Source organism: Lathamus discolor, chromosome 5, assembly GCF_037157495.1.
Source record: "Lathamus discolor isolate bLatDis1 chromosome 5, bLatDis1.hap1, whole genome shotgun sequence".
NCBI lineage: Eukaryota > Metazoa > Chordata > Aves > Psittaciformes > Psittacidae > Lathamus > Lathamus discolor.
In genome coordinates, this window is record NC_088888.1 from 44,922,719 (window position 1) to 44,944,547 (window position 21,829).

General features: G+C 40.4%; 1 protein-coding gene across 5 annotated transcripts in view; it reads left to right on the forward strand.

The window, feature by feature from the left end:
• Positions 1 to 1,247: 1,247 nt before the first annotated feature.
• Positions 1,248 to 21,829, forward strand: part of SCAF8 (SR-related CTD associated factor 8) — a 109,292-nt gene continuing 88,710 nt past the window's right edge. For all 5 annotated transcript variants that reach the window (XM_065680604.1, XM_065680603.1, XM_065680605.1 and 2 more), the window contains exons 1-2: positions 1,248 to 1,345; positions 13,641 to 14,459. In XM_065680604.1, coding sequence (XP_065536676.1) covers positions 14,430 to 14,459 — 30 coding nt within the window. In that variant the 5' untranslated portion in view covers positions 1,248 to 1,345; positions 13,641 to 14,429. The remainder of the gene's footprint in view (positions 1,346 to 13,640; positions 14,460 to 21,829) is intronic.

The following is a 21,829-nucleotide window of genomic DNA, read 5'->3' on the forward strand; positions in this document are numbered from 1 at the left end:
ATGACAAGCAAGATTAGCAATGAACCAGATATATCCATTATTAAAAAGAACATACATACCAGGACCTCTCAGCTACAAACCCCCAGAGTCAGCTTTTTGATTTTCAGCATCCAAAAGAAAAAGTCAAACTTACAAACAAATACCTCTAAACTTCTTACCTCAGGTAACAATACTTTCTTCTAATAGCTTACCACTATGAAGTAAATAACTAACTCCCCTCAATAAACTACCTTAAGTATGTTTTTATCACCTGTCTATTTTCATCAAGCACATTAAGTTATCTATTTGAGGTGTTTGGGTATTTTTCCCCTTATAATACCACTTAGAAGATAAAAAAATCAGTAAAGTAAGGTAGTTGCTGTACTTCTCTCCTGTTTAGCAGCCTCTATGGTAAATGGGTAATGTAGATTAGAACAGTTGTCAAACTTACAGTACGTGTTTTGGTTGTGATGAAAAAAGAGCTGCTGTTTTCATTGTTATGCTAATAAGGTAATGGTTTAAAGTGCTTCAATTTTAAAGAATTTATAAATCCTTGATTTTTTTTTTTTTAATTGTCATCTATGCTACTGCTACAGAACTCATATTGCACTTTGCTAGTTTACTGTCTAATGGTGCTCAAAAATACAAGCGGAACTGATGTAGAAAAGCAACCTAATTCTGCTCAGTGGTTGCTACCCCATGGTAGGAAAACTGAATTTTGTACAAAGCCAGCCTTCAGGAGCTGTAGTTTACAGCCTGCCATACTAAGGTCAAACAGCACTTTAAGTAACATGTAGTGTTGCAAACTATTAGGCCAGGAGATCTTTATTTGTGGCTCAGCAGTACTTTTCCCAAGGCTAGGACAAATAATCAGAGCAGAATTATTTCTGCTGAGTTAAGTCTGCCCATGTTCATGAGTCAACAAAGTAGTTAACTGACATCACTGAAGTGGTTAAACTATCTCAGGTGCTCTCAGTGAAGCAGGTGCTGTTAGTAATCCATGTGTCTGAGGTAAAGAAAGTACTTAATTTGCTCTGGATGTCAAGGTGGTGATTCAGGTGGAGTTTTTTAGCTCTCTTCTGAGAGTGTTTTTCATCCATCTATAACTGTTGTTTACATAAGTTATGTAGAGAGGAAAAAAAGAAAGGTGTTGTTCCACCCCCACCCCCCCCACCCCCCCATGGTAACTCAGGTAAAGTGCAAGCTCTTCTTTTGTTCCTCATGTATAGGGAAGCTGTGATTCACCTCTTTTCCTTGTTCTTTACTAGGAAAGCTATTGTACCACTGTGGTAGATTTGGAGGTGAAAAGATGCATGTGAAGCTGTACTCAAAAGGATGGGATCTGGCAGAGAAGCTTTTGTTACAGGTATCAAAGCTGAAGCATTTGAATACCAAAATAGTTCTGGGAGAACTATACTAACTACTAACTGCTACTTTTTAATGTAGGGTGTACTTATTACATGGCTATGTTTCAATTTTTCTAGTGTCTGCCTTTCTAGAACTAGGGTACTACAGTTCCCTGTTCTGTATCAACCTGAGTGCTCTCCCCTGTTTCCCTGTACTGGTAAATATTGCTATGTTTGTGGCAGAGGGAAATTGCGTGTGGCAGAGTGAATACCACTGCTTGTAGAATAGTGTTCATCTGTTAGTATTTGGTATTACCTTACTTATTTTAAAGAGACTTCTCTTTCAGGTAAGTGCTCAGGCTGTTTAGGGAACTGCTGAATAAAGGACTAGGAAAAAAGCTAAATGCCCAGCAACAGTACAGTGATCATCCTGTAGCATGTTCTTAACATTCTAGGTATAGCTTCTGATTAAGTCTTTTATTAAAACAAAAATTCTTTTTTCTGAAAGCAATATTTATTATATACATGAATTTAAGTCAGGCTTTTTGTTCAGGAGGAAGAACTTTTCATTCTTTTCCTTCCATACAAACAGATTAAATGCATCTCTTTTCCTGCGTAATTATCATACGTACCTCTATGGAAAAACTGACATTGTATTTCTTTTCTTCTTAGATCCTAGCATTAACCATATGGTTTGAAGTCCAGTTAGGGCTTCTGATAGCCTGGAAATGTAAATTGTTATGCTGTGGTTTTGGGAGTCATGTTTGGGAGTGGAACCTTATGGCTAGTAACAACGCTTAAAGCAAATGCACAGGATGCTTTCAAGATTATGCAATTTAGACATGTTGCTCATAATTTAAAAATTAATGCAAGCCATGTATATTCAGTTATTTGGTGTGGTGAAGTTTACATAGAAGTGGTCTCTGGAGGGAAATAGTGCAGAATTAGTGATCTGAATGCTAGGATTTTTTTATGGGTTTGGCTGCTTTTAAACTACAGTCTAATTAGATTTGACTTGCTTTTTGAAGTTGTTCTACAGTAGCATTTTCTTCTTTCTACTCTTTTCCAGGTATTCCTCAAATCTCTAAGTCCACATCTAGTTCAGCTATTGCAGAAAGAACAGTATGTAATAAATCACAGCAGATGAAAACTCAATCCTTATTTTTTGGTTAATAGACTCTGTGAAGGATTGCACCAGCAATTGCCAAAATTTTAAGGTCTACCTCTGAGCTGTGATAATGAAACTGTACAATAGCTTTTATTATTTCATTAGAGGAATAGCCATTGCTTGTTTTAGTCTCACTAGCAACAGAAGCATGAAATTTAGGTTTGCCTGTGACTGATTCCTTATGTGCCAGGTCCAGCCTATCTTTTCTGGAATAGATTTGAAGAGAAGTCCCGGGGAATTGTCAACATCAGTTACAATCATGCAGAGCTTGATCCTATAATTGGATGCCACTTTGTTCCTTTATGTAAAACTTCAGAGGATTGCTCAGATCCGTGAACTCAAGCAGTCAATTTGATGTCAGATGTGAGAAGAGTTACCGTACTGATTTATTAGGACTAAATTTTGTATGAAATGCTTTTTCTTTGATTTTTTTTTTCTTCGTCCAGAGAAAAGTCTACAATAAGATAAACATGTTGAGTTAGAGACATACTGTGCTTCCTTTTCCCTTTCAAAAGTGTATTCAACTAAAGATTTAGAAATCGGGTTGATAGCAAGTATCACTTACAGGTTATACAGTAGTCTAGCAGATCTGATAGCTATATATGACCTTTTTCCTAGTTGATAAAGATCCAACCATGATTTTAGTTATTTGGGCAGTGGTTTGGGGCAGTAGCATAGGCTCATTTCCTTTTTATGATTGCCTACGATAGCATTTGTTATCAACGATTTTTTTCACTTGTTATTTTTATTGCTGCTGCCAATACTTTAGCACCAACTACAAATTGTTGGGGTTTTAACATACAGAGAACTTGTGTTTTTCTTTTTTGTTGTACTCTGGTCACAAGATACCACTACAAAATGACTACTGCTTGGGTTCCCTTTATTAGAATCAGGGCTTTAATTACAGAATTGTCAGACCTTATTAAGCAAGTAAAGGTGCTACAGCTGACAAGCCTTACGCCTGTGGTTATCATGTACTTTATCCACATATAGCCTTAGTGTGGTTACATTATACTACAGGTTCAGCTCTACCTGAGGTTAAATCAGGAGTTCAGAGTTGTATAAAGAAGCCTGAAAATTCACCAGTACTAATGACTAGGAGCTTTGAGGGACCAAAATTAAGTCGAGTCCTGTCTCTGTATGCTGTTAGAAGTAGTCATTATCCTAGTCCTTAGGTAGCCTGCGACTGAACCAGAGAGCTCAGAATGTGAGGAAAAATTAAAGAGGAGGAAACCAAGGCATTAAAATAAAGAGAAACAATGGGTTTATAAAGGCATTAATGGACTGTTAGGCTCCTGGTTTGTACGTACTTTATATAATAATGTCTTCATAAATGACTAGGAGGAGATAATGCAGGATAGCTCTAGCAGAGGTGGCAGATTAGATTTGCTTTAGCAGAGCAACGTATGATCACAGTGATTGATGGACAAAAGGTGAGTTCTCAAGTTCTGGTCTCAGCATGCAAAGCACGCTGGGTGTAATCCTGTTATTAAGACCAAGGGAATTCATACAGAGTTCAGCTGATTTGGAATACCTAAATTGAATACCAGGGACAGGGACGCAGAGAGGAAGGGAACCGCTTTTTCCTTCCGAAAAACAGCCTTGTGGCGACGCTGGCTGCCCGAGGGAGCGCTGTCTCCCGTTTCCCCACGCCAGGGGCGGTGTTTCCCCGGGGAAGGCCCCGCTCCCCTAGGCCGCGTTCCTAGGGAGGCCATCAGGTGGCGCCATTGCGCCGCCGCCAGCCTGGGAGCGGGGCTACCGGCGCGGGTCGGGCGGGGGCTTCCCGGAGCGAAGCGAGGCTGGAACCCATGGGATTGGGGAAGGAGGGTACTCCTCTGTGAGGAAGGCGTGGAAAGAGCCGGGGTTAGGCAGCCCACCGTAAACGCCGACTTGAACGATGATCGAACGTCGTCAAAAGCCGACGTTTGAGGCTTTTGGGGCGCCAAGCACTGCGTTTGCTCTTGAGGGCTGCAGGGCTGCCTCCACGGAGAACCAGGCTGAGATCCTGCAGGGCTTTAAGGCAGGCTAAGCCCAGACCTAAAATACTCTAATGCTTTTTACCAGCAGCTTTTCCACTTTTAAAACTGCTACTGGAGTTACTCAGTTCTGTTTACAGCTGGATGTCCAAGGCTGGGTGCGGGCTGATTTACCTGCTGTGCTGGCTTAGTGATCAGTTCACAATACCATCATCAAGCTCCACAGAACTGTATCTCCTTCCTAAGGCTTTTGGAAAGCAGTTTTGATGGTAAAACACTATGACAAAGTTGAGAACAGGCTGTATCCCAAAACCCCATGAGTCTGCAGTGCAGGTTTTTGTAAGTTATTAAACATGGGTAGGAACTGCTTGTGCGAATTTTCCTTTGGGGATGCTGTTGTAATGCATTTAGTAAAGCTGGTCATCATGCTAGGAAAATAGAGACTCATGGAAATCTTTTCTCAGAAACGACTCTCAGTATCTCTTATCTGAAGGACATAATCTTATTATTTTTCTGTATATGGATTTTAATATAGCAAAAAAATGCATTCCAACTTTTTCAAACTTGGGCAAAAGTTATTAATACATTATGCTTTTTGAATTATTTTTGCTGTTTGATAGCTTTTTGCATTTGATTTATCTTTGTACCATCACCAGTTGTTTTAGATCACATATTCTTGAAATTGATAGTTTCGCAGGTTGTATGTTAGCTTCTTGTCAGTTTAATCTATACCCAAATAGACGCATATGGAGCTGAAATACTGAATTTGGTCATGAGTGAATTTGGGATTTTGGCCAGTAGAGCACATACAGTATTTCTGGTAATGTAAGAGTTTTTAAATGATATAATCTTGTTTGTGAATTTTGCACAGTAAGCATTAGACTCTGAAGAGTCACTTGGCTCACAACAGTTCATTCTACCAATGGCTAGGCTCTGATACAGAGAGATAAGCTTTTTTTCCTCTTTACATCTTGTTCTGAGGGAATTTGGAGAGGTGTGTATTTAAAGCATAATTGTAACATTGTTTTGCTGTTAGCAAATCTACATCTTGCCTCTGCTGTGCCTTATTGTGCTTCTGAATGCATCATTTAGCAATTTCTGAGTTATTTGGGCTAGCTCTGTAGCTACTTAATGAGAGCAATTCTTCAACTAATGCATTCACATCAAGAACTGATCTGATGATAAAAAATGTTCTTGAATATCGATGTTCTTGTAGTAGTACTATTACCTAGGCTAAATAATCTTTCAGTTAATACTCAGAGTATACTGGTGCTAGTTTCTTAAGGCTTGTCCTTGGAGTGACCACTGTAAAACTCATCAAGCTTGACAAGATGATTTCTGCTCTCTTTTCAAAAGCCTTTGCAAGCCAACAGTCCAGCTCTTACAGCTACAAAGTCTTAAAGCTGACAGAGAGCTTTTGAATATCTTACTCTGTAAGTTCTGACCAGTGTATGTTCTAACTGTTATTACTTAGTAAAAACCTGCCACAATTATTTGATTACAGTAAGAGCAAGTCTTATAATAAGTAAATACATTTCTCAGTGTTTACATCCTTGCTGCAGTAATATTTTTCACGTTTGCAGTTGTAGTTTTACATGGAATTGAAAGGCTACATTGGCCATAACTCATAACTCACAGCCCAGAAAGCCAACCATATCCTGGGCCACATTAAAAGAAGCGTGACTAGCAGGTCGAAGGAGGTGATCCTGCCCCTCTACTCTGCTCTCATGAGACCTCACCTGGAGTATTGTGTGCAGTTCTGGTGTCCTCAACATAAAAAGGGCATGGAACTGTTGGAACAAGTCCAGAGGAGGGCCATGAGGATGATCAGGGGACTGGAGCACCTCCTGTAGGAAGATAGGCTAAGAAAGTTGGGGCTGTTCAGCCTTGAGAAGGCTGCATGGAGACATCATAGCAGCCTTCCAGTATCTGAAGGGGCCTACAAGGATGCTGGGGGGGGACTCTTCATTAGGAGCTGCAGTGATAAGACAAGGGGTAATGGGTTCAAACTTAAACAACAGAAGTTCAGGTTAGATACAAGAAGTTCTTTACTGTGAGGGTGGTGAGGCACTGGAATGGGTTGGCCAAGGAATATTCCATCTCTGGCAGTGTTCAAGGCCAGGCTGGATGGAGTCTTGGGTGACATGGTTTAGCGTGAGGTGTCCCTGCCCATGGTAGGGGGGTTGGAACTAGATGGTCTTAAGGTCCTTTCCAGCCCTAACTATTCTATGGTTCTATGACTCTCTTACATTAACGCCATAAATGCCCTTAAGATCTCAAAGTTTTAAGAGCCTGCAAGTTGAAATTGGAGTGTACTTAGAGATATCTAGCATGGTAAAGCATAACTTATTAGTAAAGGATATTTATTTTAAAAGGCTAGGTTGATTAAAAGTTGTTCTGTATCAACGCTAAAGCAGAGTGATTTGGACTATATGGTGAAGCAGATACTGGTCTTCCTCCAGAGGCAGCATGAACTTTTGCTCTCTGGTCCCAGCTAGGTACTTGATTCAACTAGCTGAGCCTATGTGCAATGCCCTACTATTTTGTACAGCCCTGGGTTTAATGGGTGGTTGTCAGGAGGGTGGTTTCTGTACAGCTTGTGTTTGGGCAAGCACAGTCTTGGACTGGGAAACCATAGCCATTGCATAAGGGGTTTTTTGGTTGTGGTTTGGTTTTTGGTTTTTTTTTTTTTTTTTTTTTGGTTGGTTGGTTTCTTTGGGGGGGGTTTGCCTGTTTTTTGTTTAGGTTTTTTTTTGTTGTTGTTGTTGGTTTTTTTTTGGTGAGCTGTTCTCAAAATGAGTTGCATATAAAACTGTGTTGGAGAGAATTCTTCCTCCAAATGATGGATAGATTACCATATGGAAATGTAACTTTGTTCTTGCTTCAATGTAACTACAACAACAAAAAAGGTTACTCATGTATTTTGGCTTTAGAACTAAATAATAAAAATTTCCCTGAACTTCATGGAATACTTCACATGTTTTCTGGTATCAGCCTCTTCCCTTGCCTGAGGTCAGAGCTCCAAGTGAGCCAGAGAAGGAAACGAAGTATGATGGTGATTTAATTAGCCTGTTCTGGGGGCCACTCCGACTTATAAGGCCTTTTCTTGCTTTTGTGCTTGACAAATTTAAAAACACACATGGTGATGTTACTACCAAGCTCTGCTGGACCTGAGCCAGTCAAGCCCCAAGCCTGTCATGCTGCCGAGCTGAATTCTGAATCCAAGGTTCTGTATCTGGAGAGCTGAGTAGTTTGCATGCATGGGAGGAGCATTTTTCCCCTGGTGGCTGCAAGAGTTTGCGAAGTGCAGTGCTGGCTCCTGAGTAACTGTGTGTCAGCTCAACCCAGCTGAGTTTAATAGCTCTATGCACTGCCTGTGCTGCAATTTAGCTGGTGTTCTGCAGGTCCACACAGTACTTGTAGTTTGCCTAGTTTCTCATTAACCTTCATAATGAAGAGCTATAACTATACTGACACATAAATATATATTCAGTTAACAAATCAAGCAAAAAAAAGAAAGCAAAAGCAAAATCAACTACACTCAAGTGGCAAGCATTTCCCTCTCTGGATGGAGTTTACAAATAATTTTTTAGTTACTTACTGCCTTAAGCTAGTTATTGGCCAAGAGATAACAAAAATTTATAAGGAGTTCTGGGGAAGAAAAGAGAATTTCAGTATAGTCTGTGCCACCATTGACTTCCGGTGTTCTCTTACTGCTGTGTGAATTGCTAATGAGCTAAGCCTCACTCTCCAAGACCTAACAGAGGAAGTAAGTCAAGCAATCTAATTTACTTCACTAACTGGAGTTACTGTTTACTGAGACTTAATAGAAGAGATAATAATTAATTTTTTTAGACAAAAGGTCCAATTGATATGACTGTAATGAGGTCATAAGCTGCTAGAAAAGTTCTGGAACTGGAAAATCAGGCTAAACAGCTGGACATGATGAGACAACTGTCAACATGATAAGGCATATTTCATCTCTGGAGACTTTCCTCCTCAAAAGTATTTTGACAGCAGTTGACTAGGCATTGCAGACAGTCAGGTTTACTTAGTATGAAATAAACCTTGGCTATTCCTTCATTTCTGGCCTTGTACAGGTTGTGACTTTGGTAGATAACAGAATACAGAAGCATGCGGTGAGTCTGGACACAACTACTGAAAAGTCCAGTTCTACATATACCTGTGCAAAGGTCTAGGAGATCTGCCTACTGATTTTATTCTTTATGTATTTCACAATATTACTTTTGATAGAAAGTGTTCTTAAGTGGTGGCTAAAATTTTGACTTCATGTATGTGTAGGTTTATTTTAAAGATAATGAATGTGGTAGGTCTCATTTGTGAACTTCGAAGCAAGTAAAAAAAAAGCTTGAACAAAAATTGTTCATTTTCCAGTGTTACTTGCTTGAGACAGAAGGAAAGACATAATAGAAATGACTTAGAGCATAACAAAAGTGAGCACAATACACTGTAATGAGGTTGTTTTCGCAGACTGAGAGAAAGGACTCTGATTTTGCAGCCTTATTGTTGTGAGTTGGAGATTTGGTATGTACGGGCAGGACAGATGATATAACATAATGTGAAGAAATGATCCAAATTGCCGGTCAAGGTCTGCCCTCCTTGCTGTCAACTTGTATGTCAAAAGGAACATGAGCCAGCTAGTAAAAACTTTTTTAGTTTTAAATTAAAAAATATTCTCAGTTCACTGTCTCTAATGTTTTCACTTCAGGCTTTTTGACCCTAGGTTTGCTTGTTACTCTACAAACAGTAAAATCCCAAGTCATCAGTCTTGCTGCTGTTCATAGTGTCTGAAATTTATCAATGAATCCTCTTTGAATTTTCCTTTAAATACTTAAGTATATATTTGAAAGTTTTATTTTTTTAGTACTGGAATGGAATCCTTCAAGATTTCAGTCCTACGTTACGTTTTTTGGGGGGTTTGTTTGTTCGGTTTTTTGGGTTTTGTGTTTTTGGTTTTTTTTTTTAATCTACTGAAAAGCTATTTAGAACTTTGTTTTTGTTTGAACTTCCCTCAAGCAAAAAATGGACGTGCTTGTAGTTGGAATTGGCTATAAAACATTTGTAATGCCTTTTTAAGGTATTTGCAAGCTGAGATCATAAGGATGTTTTATCTCATGCCATTAAAATGAGATAAGCATGCTATAATAGCTGCTGCAAAACCATTGTCTGACCTTTATTTTAAAAGAACTGTCTTGTTAGGAGCAGAACTAAATAGTGACTATGCAGCTACTGGAAGCTATGATCACTCTACCTTGTAATTGTATCAGAAGTAGGATGGCACAAAGTTAAACCTCAAGATTAGAACCCCATACAGAATAAGAAAGCAGTAGAAAATGCTTCCTGGCTGAGCTCATTTTAGCAATGTTGGAAGTATCACAATACGTGTGACTTGTATTGCCAGCACACTTGCATCAGGTTATTTAAACCTCCCATAAGCAAGTCTGAGAAATGTTACATGAAGGTAATTTCTAAGTCTCTTTCTTCTGCTTTCCTGATAAAAGTAGTTCTCTTTGAAATCAACACAGACTTGGTGTGTGCATCTGAGAACAGAAGCTGGCCTGTAAATTAAAGCTGCAGTTGCCTTTGAACATGTTTTTCCAATAAAGTAGCCTTGAGGTGATTTCTGTGGAGTCATGCTAAGAAAGTCTGACACCATCATGCTAGGAGAACTGCAAGACACTCAGGGTAACTCAAGTTTGACCAGGAGGAACTGTGGAAAAAACTAACTCAGGTTCCCAATCAACAGTCTCTCATGAGTAACATGAGGTTACAAATACAGTGGTTCAAAATTTCTCTTACAATCTCTGAAATTCGTAAGTGCTACCAAAAAAACAAACAAACAAAAAAAAAAATCACTCCTTATGTGAACATGTCTGTAACAAATTCAGGAGATGTTTAATAGAAAATTTGTTTCTATACTTTCAGTTACAAATTAAGAGCTTTTATAATGGTTATAGTGAAGGAGGAATTTCAACTGAAAATATGAATGAAAGCAAAAGATGAGGTAGTTAGTGAAAACAGAAAGAGAAATGGAGTCAAAGGAGAGAAATGTGCTAAAGGATGTCAAAGGAGAGAAATGTGCTAAAGCTCAGTCAAAAATGTAAGCAGCTCTTTCAAAACCCACTGAAAAATTAAGTAGAGTTTGGCAATGTGCACAGAGGATGTTCTTGTGGCTGTACATTCAAGAAAAGTGTGGAGAGTTATTGTGAAGAAAGCTTAGTGACATCCTCTTACCTTGAAGCTGCAAGTGGCTTTCCTCTGTTCTCTGTGCCTACTGAAACCCCAGCTCTCCTTCCTGACACTTGCATGTGGTTTACTCTATTGAGAGGAAACAACAGGGAATTGCTTAGATGGAGGACTTCTTAAGGGCATTTGATAATATGAAGCTTTTGATCCATTCAGTCTGTATTTGGAATTGTCAGAAGTAGGAAAACAGCAGGCATACCTATCTTACCTTCTCTTATTGGGGAAAAAAACAACCCTCACTAAATAGCAGGTTAAAGATTTATTCAGTCTTTTCTCTCAGAATTGCAAAGCTAGGTATTTGCATCCACACAGGAAGTGTGCCCCATCACTGCAAATCCCACATATAATTCATGGACATGTTGGAAAGCAAGTGGAATCTTATTTGCAAAACTGAAGTTTCTGGTATGAGTTTCAGCAGTTGTGCAGATCATTGGAACAGCAGACAGGCTTGTTCTGTACATCAAGCTGTCACTCATTCTGCTGCACAACACAGTGAGAAATCTCCCAGCTTTGGTATGTTATGAGTAATAGTGCAAGTCGTCTAATTAGTTTCATGGGGCAATGTGGCCTTGCCGCAGAATGGGCCAGTGCTTCTGCACACTAATATTGTTTTGATATCACTTCATTTGTATGCTTGCTTAATTTAGAACATTTAAAATTAAAGATGTATTACAATATTCATTTTGTAGCCTATTTCTTGTTCTTGGATGATGGCTTCTTATGAGATCAGGAGTGTGCTATGCCCTGTGCTTTTTTCTACTGCTGAAATTAAATGGGATTGTTACAAGAGCTTTGTTACATAAATGCTTTAATTGGAAAATATATTTGTTTAAATTTTTATTACAGACCTACAGCAAACAAACTAAATATGGGGGGAGGGGAACAACTTAGCTTCAAATTCAGGATTTGTGCTTTTGAGGTCAAGGCTTTTGTGCCTTTGTCTCCAAGTGTAAATCCTATCCCTCCTTCTCTGGTTTCTCATTTGTTCACCCTATGCCTTCCTTCACTGGAATAACTTATACTTTTCAAATAAATATTCTGGAAAAGCAACTGCGTGGGAGTTTTGTGGTCACTTTGAGATCAATTTCAACACAGTCTTTGCACAGCTCTTTCTTGTGCAGTGTGGTATTCCATCCATTTTAGTAAGGAAAACTAGACTTGCTTCACTTTCACCTAATAAGAAAGCTACAGGATCCTGGAGGCTTGTTTATTACTACAGTATTTTACCAACTTTTCCAAAAGAGTACAAACACAATTTTGCAAGTTACTTTTGTAATACAATAAATCCATGTAAAGCATCCACAATAATTTGAACTGAGTTATCTCTTCACATTTTATTTACTCATAATTCCTACAAGAAAAAGAACAAAAGAGGAACAAAAGCCTTGTTACTCTTGGAGCGCAGTTTTCTCCTCTTATATCATCTGTGAAGGGGGACTGTTCTTGCAGAAGACTGTCAGAAGCTTGCACTCAGCTATGTGGTTCATATAGTAACAGTGCTACTCAGCTTGGGGGGGACATAGTTTGTTCTCTGGTTCAATGTCTGGCTCAAAGCGAGATGATCTGTGTGTTCCGAGTGGGTTACTGAGGGCTTTATCCCATGGAACCTTGTAAGAGGATGGAGACTGCGCAGCTTCTGCTCCACTTCTTGGCCATTTCTGCAGTGGAAAAGGCTTTCCTTTGATTGCATTAGGACCTCCTCTGCTTTAGTTTGGGACCACTGCTTCTTGACCTCCTGCTGTGCACCTCTGTTAAAAAGCCTTATTCGGTTGACTCAGGTTGACCAAAAATACTAAGGAGCCTTATTCACCCATTTTACTTTGCAGGTATTGGCTGGTACTGGGTGCCCTCCCTACATCATGGCCAACTTTTATTTGTCTAAACAGACCCAGCTATCTCATCTTCTTCGCACATGGCATCTGCTCTAGCCCCCTGGCCCTCTTGGTGGCCTGATGATTGCTAGAGATGGGCTTTTTTTCTCTACGTAAGGCTTTTGGGGGAGCGGGGAGAGACACTTCTGTTTGTAACAAGGCTTAATAATGTCTCTCATGTTTCTGTAAGAATAGAGCTCTAGGATTACAGGTCTGCCTCAAAGACTGGGCTTAGTTTACTTTATAAGTTACCTTGTTTGTTAAGGAAAGCTCGCTTCAGTTTAGAAGTCCCTGACTCTGGCCTGTAGTGGGAGTATCCACTGTCTATGAAGGACAGTGGTGGCTCCATGTTGAGAGGTGCTTATGAGTGCAGGAGGGTAGTCTATCCAGTACGTGGCCTATTCATGGCTGGAAAATAATGAAATGCAATTCAGATCAGAGCCTAATTTAGGCTATCATAGCTCTCCTGTATTGGTACAGTTGAAGAACATAACCTCTTGGAAAAACAGCAGCTAAAGGCAAAGCTGAGGTTTCATCCTCAGTGCTTCTGAGCTCCTTGAGCTTCCCTGCTGAAGGTGAGTCATGTAGCAGCCATTGTGTTTGAGGGAACAAAATCTATGTCCTGCAAGCAAGTCCTGTTTGATTGCAGCTGTTGCTGCTGGCATTTCTCAGGTGAGGTGTTGGTGCTTCAGGGAGAGGCAGGTGCCCTGCCGGGCTGGCATGGTGGGAGAGGATGCAGGTAGCGCTGCTGTTCATGGGGAAGCACATCCCCCTCAAACTTAATCTGAGAGTATGCCCTGGGTAATGGAGCAGTGATGACTTAATACGTATGAATACCTGGTGCTGGGTTTGGAGACTTCTTGGTGCCAGATGGTCAAGTTATAATATTCACGTGTTAAGTGCAGTGGGACTTGTTATTGATTTGCATTATGATTTTGTTGGTTTTCTCCTTTTGATTATTACTATTTGCTCATTGTTTGTGATTTTTCTTTTTCTTTTTTTTTTTTTTATTATTTTCTCCTATGTCCCGCAGATAACTTTTTCCGGCAGTTTCTCTTCAAGCCTGCATGCAGTTCCCAGTTTCGGCGGCGGGCCTTGCCGTGTGGTGAGGCTCTGCAGGAAGATATCAGTAGGACCTCTCCTCCGGGGATTCCGGCCTCCGGCTGGGACGCGACAACAGCGCCTTCCGCACAACTCCTGGACTTCCTCCGCTGACAAAACACCGTGGCGTTTCTCACCTTGCGTCCGCAACCCGCCACCTCACGCCCGCTCGGAAGACCGGGCACTGAAACAGGAGGCGTAGCCGGCGGCTTGGGGCGGGCCGGGCCGCCTTCCCGACAGCACCTCAGCGGCGCGGCCCGGCCCGGCCCGGCGGGCGGACGGGTAGGCACTGCCCGACAGGCGGCGCTGTAGCCGCCTGCGCCGCTCTCGGCTGCTCTGGGAGCTGCGCTGCGAGGAGTCTCCGTGTGTCCGCCATATTGGTGCTCTCGCCGCAGCCGCTGCGCGTTGTTCCTCCATCTCCTGCCGGCGCGGCCGAGCGGGGAGGGGACGGGACGGGACGGGACGGGACGTCGGCGCCGCTGCCGGGCGGGAAGCGGGGCGAGGAGGCTGCGCGCTGCCGGGAAGAGACGGAAACGAGCGCGCCCCGCATCCCTCCGCGGCCGCCCCCTGCGCCACCCGCCATGGCGAGGAGGCCCGGCGGCCCCTGAGCGAGGCGCACACGCACACACAGATCGAGACTAGCCCCCCTCTCGGCCGCGGCCTGCCCGGCCCGGCCGCTATCAGCGGAGAGAAGCCGCCCGACTCCCGCCTCCACCACGACATGGAGGCCGTGAAAGCTTTTAACAGCGAGGTGTGTAACCCCTCTACCCGCTCCTTCCCCTCGGGGTCTGGGAGCGGGCGGGGCCCCGGGGTCCGGCGTCTTCGCTGCCCTCTCCCGCTGCGCTGCAGGGAAGGGGCGGGAACGGGGGAGACGGCGGCGGGGGGGGCTATCCTGTGTGAGGGGTGCGCCCGGGGTTGTCCCCGAGTCGGGCAGGAGCGGGACTTTGTCGCTGACCCTGGAAACAGGAGCGGGGAGAGGGTCATGGAGCCCCCCTCCCACCTCCCCGGTCCTCCTTCCGCCGTGAGGCTGGGGGGGACTGGTCGGCGGAGGGCATATCTGGCGGCGAGGACGTGCGGGAGCGGGAGGAGGCCGAGGAGAAGGAGGCCTCTCGTGCGCCCGGGCTTGCGATGGGGCGAGTGATGCTCGGCCAACTTCATGCAGTGGCCTCAGGGGAGGCGGGGGGGGGGGGGGGGGGCTTCCTGTAGAGCCGTGCAGTGCTCCTGCCACCCTCGTCCTTCTTGTTCGTTACATGTGTGCCCAGACCTCGCCAGCGCGCCCTTTAACACTTCATGGAGCTGTGCTTTAAATCTGGGGATGGGGAGTACAAAGGCCCGGAGTCTCGTCGCCGTGTTTGAGTATTGTGTATTCGCTGTGCTCAGGATGGAAGTAGGCATTCCCTATGTGCTACACGTTGCTGTGGTCGTGCACCAAAGTACTGTGCTGAAAGTGGGCTAGGGCACCCACAAACACACTCTTGCAGGCTGAGGTATTATTCGTATGGCACCTGGCTTGTCTTTTGTGCCTGTAGTTAATGTTTATTTTATTGCAGGATAGTTCTTTTGGCAACTCTGCTTTGTTCCTCTTCATTGCAAGAGTTTGTGTCGTCTATATTTTGAAGTTGAGGCAAGTGCTAGGGAAATATGTATTTTATTATTTTTTTTTTTTTAGGAAGTCATGTGTCTTAAATTATATTAACTATAGACAGTATCAGCTCTGGTTACAATGTGTATACTTCTACAGACTGCTCACATACTGGAGCTCTGGCTTGCCCTCTTGCTATCCCCAGTGGGGAGGTGGTGCAGTTTTAATGATTTTAAGTATTACAGTGCTGGTTTGGGTTCTTAAAATGTTAATTTGATTTGTCGTGGAACAATGTGCCAACCATGTTGTTTCTACAAGCCACAATAAGAGAGTTTTTTAAAATGGGTAGCTCCTAATAACTCAGTAGCAGTTGGACATCCATAACTGATGTGCAGTTCTAGATGCTGCACTTCATGCAATTTGAATTCTAAAGTAGAAGTTACACTGTAGCTACTAGAAGAAAAATAAACACTATAAATTATTTTTCCCTTTTAAATGATTGGCTTATGGGCTGTGTTACTAAGTGGGGAAAAAGAAGGGTCTGCTCACAAGAACAGAAGAACATGAGTAGATTAGAAGCTTTTTCTTGTATATACCTACTAGCATAAGCAGTCTTCACTTCCATACTGAAAAACGACTTCTGGCTGACTTACTGAACACTCAGGTATAAATACTGTAAAATAATTAACTCCGAAGACTTATGGTAACAACTATGCTAAGGAGGAGAGTTTTAGAATATGCCTGAAACTTTCTAAGTGCTTGAAAAACAGTAAACTTAGGGGTGTTGGAAAAGCAAATGCAGGAGATCAGGCAATGACACTTTGACCAACTTATCTCCTAAGGTATAAATAGACAGCATCTATGAATAGGCTTGTTTTTATGACTTCTTTTTCAGTTTTGTTTTAACCTCTGTTTCTGTATTTGAGTGCTGGACTACACTGATGGGAAGGTTTTAAAGATGCTATGAGTAAACCCCTGATCCTGGAAGTAAACAGTACAAGAAAGACTTGGTACATTTGGAGAATCTTGAGTGTCATGGCTAGCCACTCTTAACACCTCTGTACCCAGTGTAGAACTTCACATTAACTTAACTTTCCATCATTGTCTCTGGTCTAACTGGCCCATACACATTTTGCATTTAGAACTGTGAAATGATTAATAAATATTTAAAGTAGCCGAAATATGTGTATGTAAATTGTAGTTTGTGCTATATCTAAATGTGTTTAGCTTACACAATATTTGTCTTTCACATCTAAAAATCCTTTTCTTTGTTTATATTATGTTTTAAGGTCATATTGCACTCCAGAAGTCATGTCAGATTTCTGTTCTAGAGATTTTTGGCTTAAAATAGATTTAAATTAAATTTAGCAGCAGATGGGGTAGACTAAATTGTACAGAAACTTTTACCATACACTCTTACACAGTTTGAATTTCATTAATAATTTTATAGCATTTTATGTAGCTTACTGGTGAAATCCAGATGACGCTTTAGAAAGAACATTCCAAATACATTTAAACACATAAGTCTGCGGGTTAGGTACTTCTGGGGTTGGGGTGGGGTTTTTTGTTTGTTTTGTGTGTGTGGGATTGGTTTTTTTTATGATTTTTTTTTATTCTTAAGAAATTGTGTTTAAATTCTTCAGTAAAGCTAAAATAAAGGCAACTGTCCTTCTAGGTAGGATAGTTTACTCCAAATGTGTGTATATTACACCTGTCCTATGACAGTCATGATTGAAGTTGTTAACATAGGCTTGTCATTAATTTGATTAGAAAGAAAGAACTGAAGTTTATTTGAACTCTGACGATTGGAGATAATGCCAGCTATTATGCAAAGCTGTTCAATGTGTAGTAATGGTACATGGCATTGTCAGTGCTGTACCTAGTCATATGTATAAAATTAGCCCTAAGATTGAAAATCTTGGGAAAGATAAATTTAGATGAGAAATAATCACACTGCTAAATAAAACATGCTTGGTATTCTTTTCATGTAACGGTTGATATTTTACTATTTAGTTAAAACTGCTTGGCAACCAAAAAATAGAATATAATACAATTGACTTAGTTTATTGTTGAGGTAATTGACAGTGTTTTATACAACACAGTTTATCACTTGCTACAGTTGCCATCATGAAGGCTAAACCTTGCAGAATCGTTTTCTCTCAGGTCTCAGTTCAGGCCCTGAGTTTTTTTCTGAAAATCACAACATCAAATTCAAGAACAGTTTGTGACAGAATGACTGAAATGTTTCAAATTCTTTATGCATTCCATAAAATGTATTTTGTTAGAAAGGAATTGGACTAGAGGCAAGCATGCGTACCATCATAGTTCCAGCACTCGGTAATATTTTAGTTGCAAACTTAAATAATTAAAACTCAGTATTTCTTTACATAGTTCAGAGTTAAGGTCTTGCTGCCAGCTTCAAATCTAGCCATTCTCACATTGGTTTCAGGTAATGTACCTGAAGTTGGTTTTGGGTGCTGTACTCCCCAGAATTTTCTTGCAATACTTGGCCTTTTTGTGGTAATATGAGCTTTAAGTCTTGCTGAGCATGATTCTGCCCTTACTGATTTTTTCGGCATTCTTTTTATTTAAAAACCAAAAAATCTTATGCAAATACATATATATGTGTGTATGGATATATATATATATATATATATATATATATATATATGTAGTATTTAATTTCATCATTGACAATTACATGTACTTTCTAACTTGCTGAGACTGGCACCTGCAGGTTTAAGCTGCAGCCATGTAGACTAGTAATGGTAAAACCTACCTAGGGCAGTTTGATAGCTTAAAAAAAAAGTCCCAAACCATACCTAGTAAAGGAATTTACATTGTTGAATCCAGTGCTACAAATTTGAAATGTAGTGGAAGAATTTCAGGTTTTATATTTGTCTTACAACACAATATACTATGATATTGGAGAGGTGATTGTGAAAAGGGCAATTGTATGTTTTTAAAAAGAGAAAAAAGATTAAGGCAAAGCTTCTCCCTAGAAGCCCAGGAATGAGAAAGTCGTGTATCTTCTGATTCCTTTCAGAAATGCTGTGTTCATTTGAGTATTTTTTTGTATGAAAAGTTTTCATTCCTCTTCTCTGTACAGTTGGGTGCTGATCTTTTTATATACAAGGGAACTGAATGGAAAACTGTCACAGATGTGCAATATGCTCTGTCTTAAAATTTTTCAATATGAGGATGCGCATAAAACATTGTAAGGTTAAGACAGTGATTACAGTTTGCTTAAGGAGTGATGTGGATTCCTGTGCATTTTCTTTTGTTAATGTAAATATCTTCTAGGGTGTCACAAATAAAAATTCCACAGCATTGCTCAGCTGGGGTTCCGCTGTTTCTATCAGTGAAAATGGTTGTCCTCACATAGCTCATTATAAAGTAGAGTCACAGTGAACATTTGATGTTGGAATGGTTGTGAGAGCCATGTAAACCGATAAATGATCACTGCTACTTTTGGATTAACTGGTTCTCCTGAAATTGGTCACTGGTGGGGACATAACTATTGCTGATCATTTGGTGGCAATGCTGTGGCCTGTATACTTCACTTGCACTTCATTGTCTGTTAGTGACCTTTATGATGATGTCTCTTTAGAAGGTATGTTTTAAGTGGCAGTGGGGAAACAGTGAACTACAATTTTAGAAATGTGACCCTTGGAAATAACCCACATTTTAATTACTAAGGGTTGGAGTATAGGTGCAAAAAAAGCACAGAAATGTAAATCAATTATTCTGTTTTAGACTGTTTTATTTAAATGGCATATTCTAAGTCACAGAGGCGGCTTTTTCATGAAAGAATGCCAGTTGATGCTAAAAAGAGCTAAATGTTATGCCTCATGAAGATGCTAAATAGAGATTGATACTGAATAGCTAGGGAGAGGGAAAAAAAAAAAAAAAAAAGGATGCTCTTTGAAATGAGGAGCCAGGGTTTTGATTAGCACAAGTAGTGATACTAGTGATACATTTGAGGAACAGTGGAAGGGTGGAAGTTACTCCCTGGCAAGATATTTTTCTTAGATTCTGCTGTGTGTTTCATGTTAGCTGAAGCACCTGAAACATCTGCAGAGCTTTTTTCCTAGCTGCTGAGAAAATGAGAAAACTTGTGTCTGTTTCCTCTTCTCTCACCAGTCTGTTTCTTCTTCTTTTACCAGTCATAAAACAAAAAGCACAACATTCATTCATATCCTTTGCTATTTTGAAGGATTCTGCAACTATGATACGTTTAAAGCTTTCTTGGTTTTTGTTTATCCGGTACTGCAGTTATGGTCTGATATTTGTTAATTTTTGTTGTAGCAAATTGGGATGAAAGCTTTTAATTTACCTTTGTTCTTATTTTTCAGGAAAATAAAACCAACTATGTGATATTTTGGTGTGCATGTGAACACACATCTGAACAGTTGTCTGTTTTTCATTCTTAACCTCTGGGATGGATGTGAAAAAAGTCTTCTGTTTTATTTTGCTGTATAATTCTATGGTGCTTCTCAGAGGAAAACCATTTAATCTGTATAAACTGTATGAATTCCCTTAAGAGATGGCAAATTACATAATAATTTTGCTTTTGATGTCAGGAGCTTTAGGAATAATATCAGTGAAATGTAAATACTTCCACTGTGTTGTATCCCAGCAAGAGTTAACTTTACTGGCTTTCAGCTATTTACCTTTTTTTTAAAAGGGTATAGGGAAAGAAAGCCAATTTCTCTTCAAGATACAGTAAATATTAAATTGGTGTTCACCTTATTAAATGTCTCCATGTGTGCTTAATAAATATTTACAGTTTTAATATCACGTTTTCAAATACTGATCTGACCTCAGACTTTCTCCCGCCACAGACTCTTTACGTCTGGCTGTGTAAAGACATCATCATGCGAAGCTGTGGTAAGGGCCAAAATGTTAGGGGTTTTATTTTTAACATATATTGCTCAAGGATCTAATTTCTTTTGTGTAGTAGTATAGGACAGGCACTGATTATTTTCCTGCCTTTCATACGTACACTTTAAATTTCTTCTTAAAGTGTGGTTTAGAGTAGGTACCTGTGAGTCTGGGAGGGTAAGGTAGATCTGTGGATTCAGCTAATGCTTTTGGATTGTAACTTCATAGCTTAAAGTACGAGTATTGATCTTGCCTGCTACTCCTTTAGAGTGCAGTGAACTGTTTTGTAGTTTAAAACAAATGCACTTCTCAATTCTCATGACTTCACTTCAGATCCTTTGATTTTCACCTACTCAGGAAGACCATGCCTGGGGCTACAATCTTTAGCAAAGTACTTGAAATTATCTTAACAGGTCTTATTTGAGTTTGCCATCAGCAATCTTTTTTTCCTGTGGCAGTTGTAAAAGTGAAGTCTAGTAATCCAAATGGCTTTTTTACGGGTAGGGGGGGGGGTGGTGGTGGTGGAAATCATACAGAATAAAACTATTTGATAAAGCAGGTCTTAAAGTACAGTCTAGACACTTGATTACTTTTGTGAGGATTTTTTTTCACTTAAGAAGAAGCCCACTTTTTTTCTTGTCTGTAAAATTGGTCCATCATTCTACCTCCAGACAGCTACCAAGAAATTTATCCCGAGTGTCTGATTCAGCCTTAGTTAGAGCCCACGTTCCTGGCCTCAGCAACAGCTTTGTAACTCCATTGTGAGGCCTGGGACAGTGGTGCGTAAGTGTCTGTTTGCGTGTTTATCCAGAGTTCAGCAAGTTTGGCTTTGAACTCATAAATAATATTAGTTCTTGTTCCTGTATACGAACTTCTCGTGAATTGCGTGTGCATTTCTTCCACTTCTTCACTTCTTTGGAGCTATTTTCTGCAGTATTTCTCTGGGAGCACTGTCAGCAGCAGCAGTCAGCTAGGTAGCTTAACCTTATTCAATAGCTGCGTCTACACTCTAGGGTACATGTTCTTTAAAAGAGGATCTTCAGGTGCTGCTCTACCAGTTCTTGACTTTGCCTCTCCTTGCCAGATGTACTGACCAAAATAAGACTTTTTTTTTTTTTCTTTTTTTAAAAGCAATTAAAAATTATTGTTAAAATTTGGAGGAAGTAAGAGGAAATGAGCGTGTTGCCACCATGACCCTCTGCCAGATTTCTCTCCACCATAAATGTATGCTTCTTGTAATAGCCTGCTCTTTGTGCTGTTACACTTTTGGCAAGTGTGCTACCATTTGTACAAAAATGGCAACTATGGATGTACAACAGTTTATCACTTTCCACTTTTTTCAAGAGTTTATCTACAAAGCTTACCTGGCTTTACTGGGTCCAGTTTTTGATAGTATGAGTTGGGTGGGTTTTTTATGTTTTGTTTTTGTTTGTTGTTTTGTTGTTGTTGCTTTTACATTCCAAATGAATAATACTGGATTGCTGTTTTTTCTCCTAGCTTTGTGATTATACAAAGGTAGCTAATGGGCATTTTTCTGATGCTTTGACATTCAGAAATAAAATGCACCTGTTTAGTATAATAAAATGCATACATGGAAGGTACAGCTTAGCACCTTTGTTATCATGTTTACTGTTGACTTTTTTTTTAATCGTTGG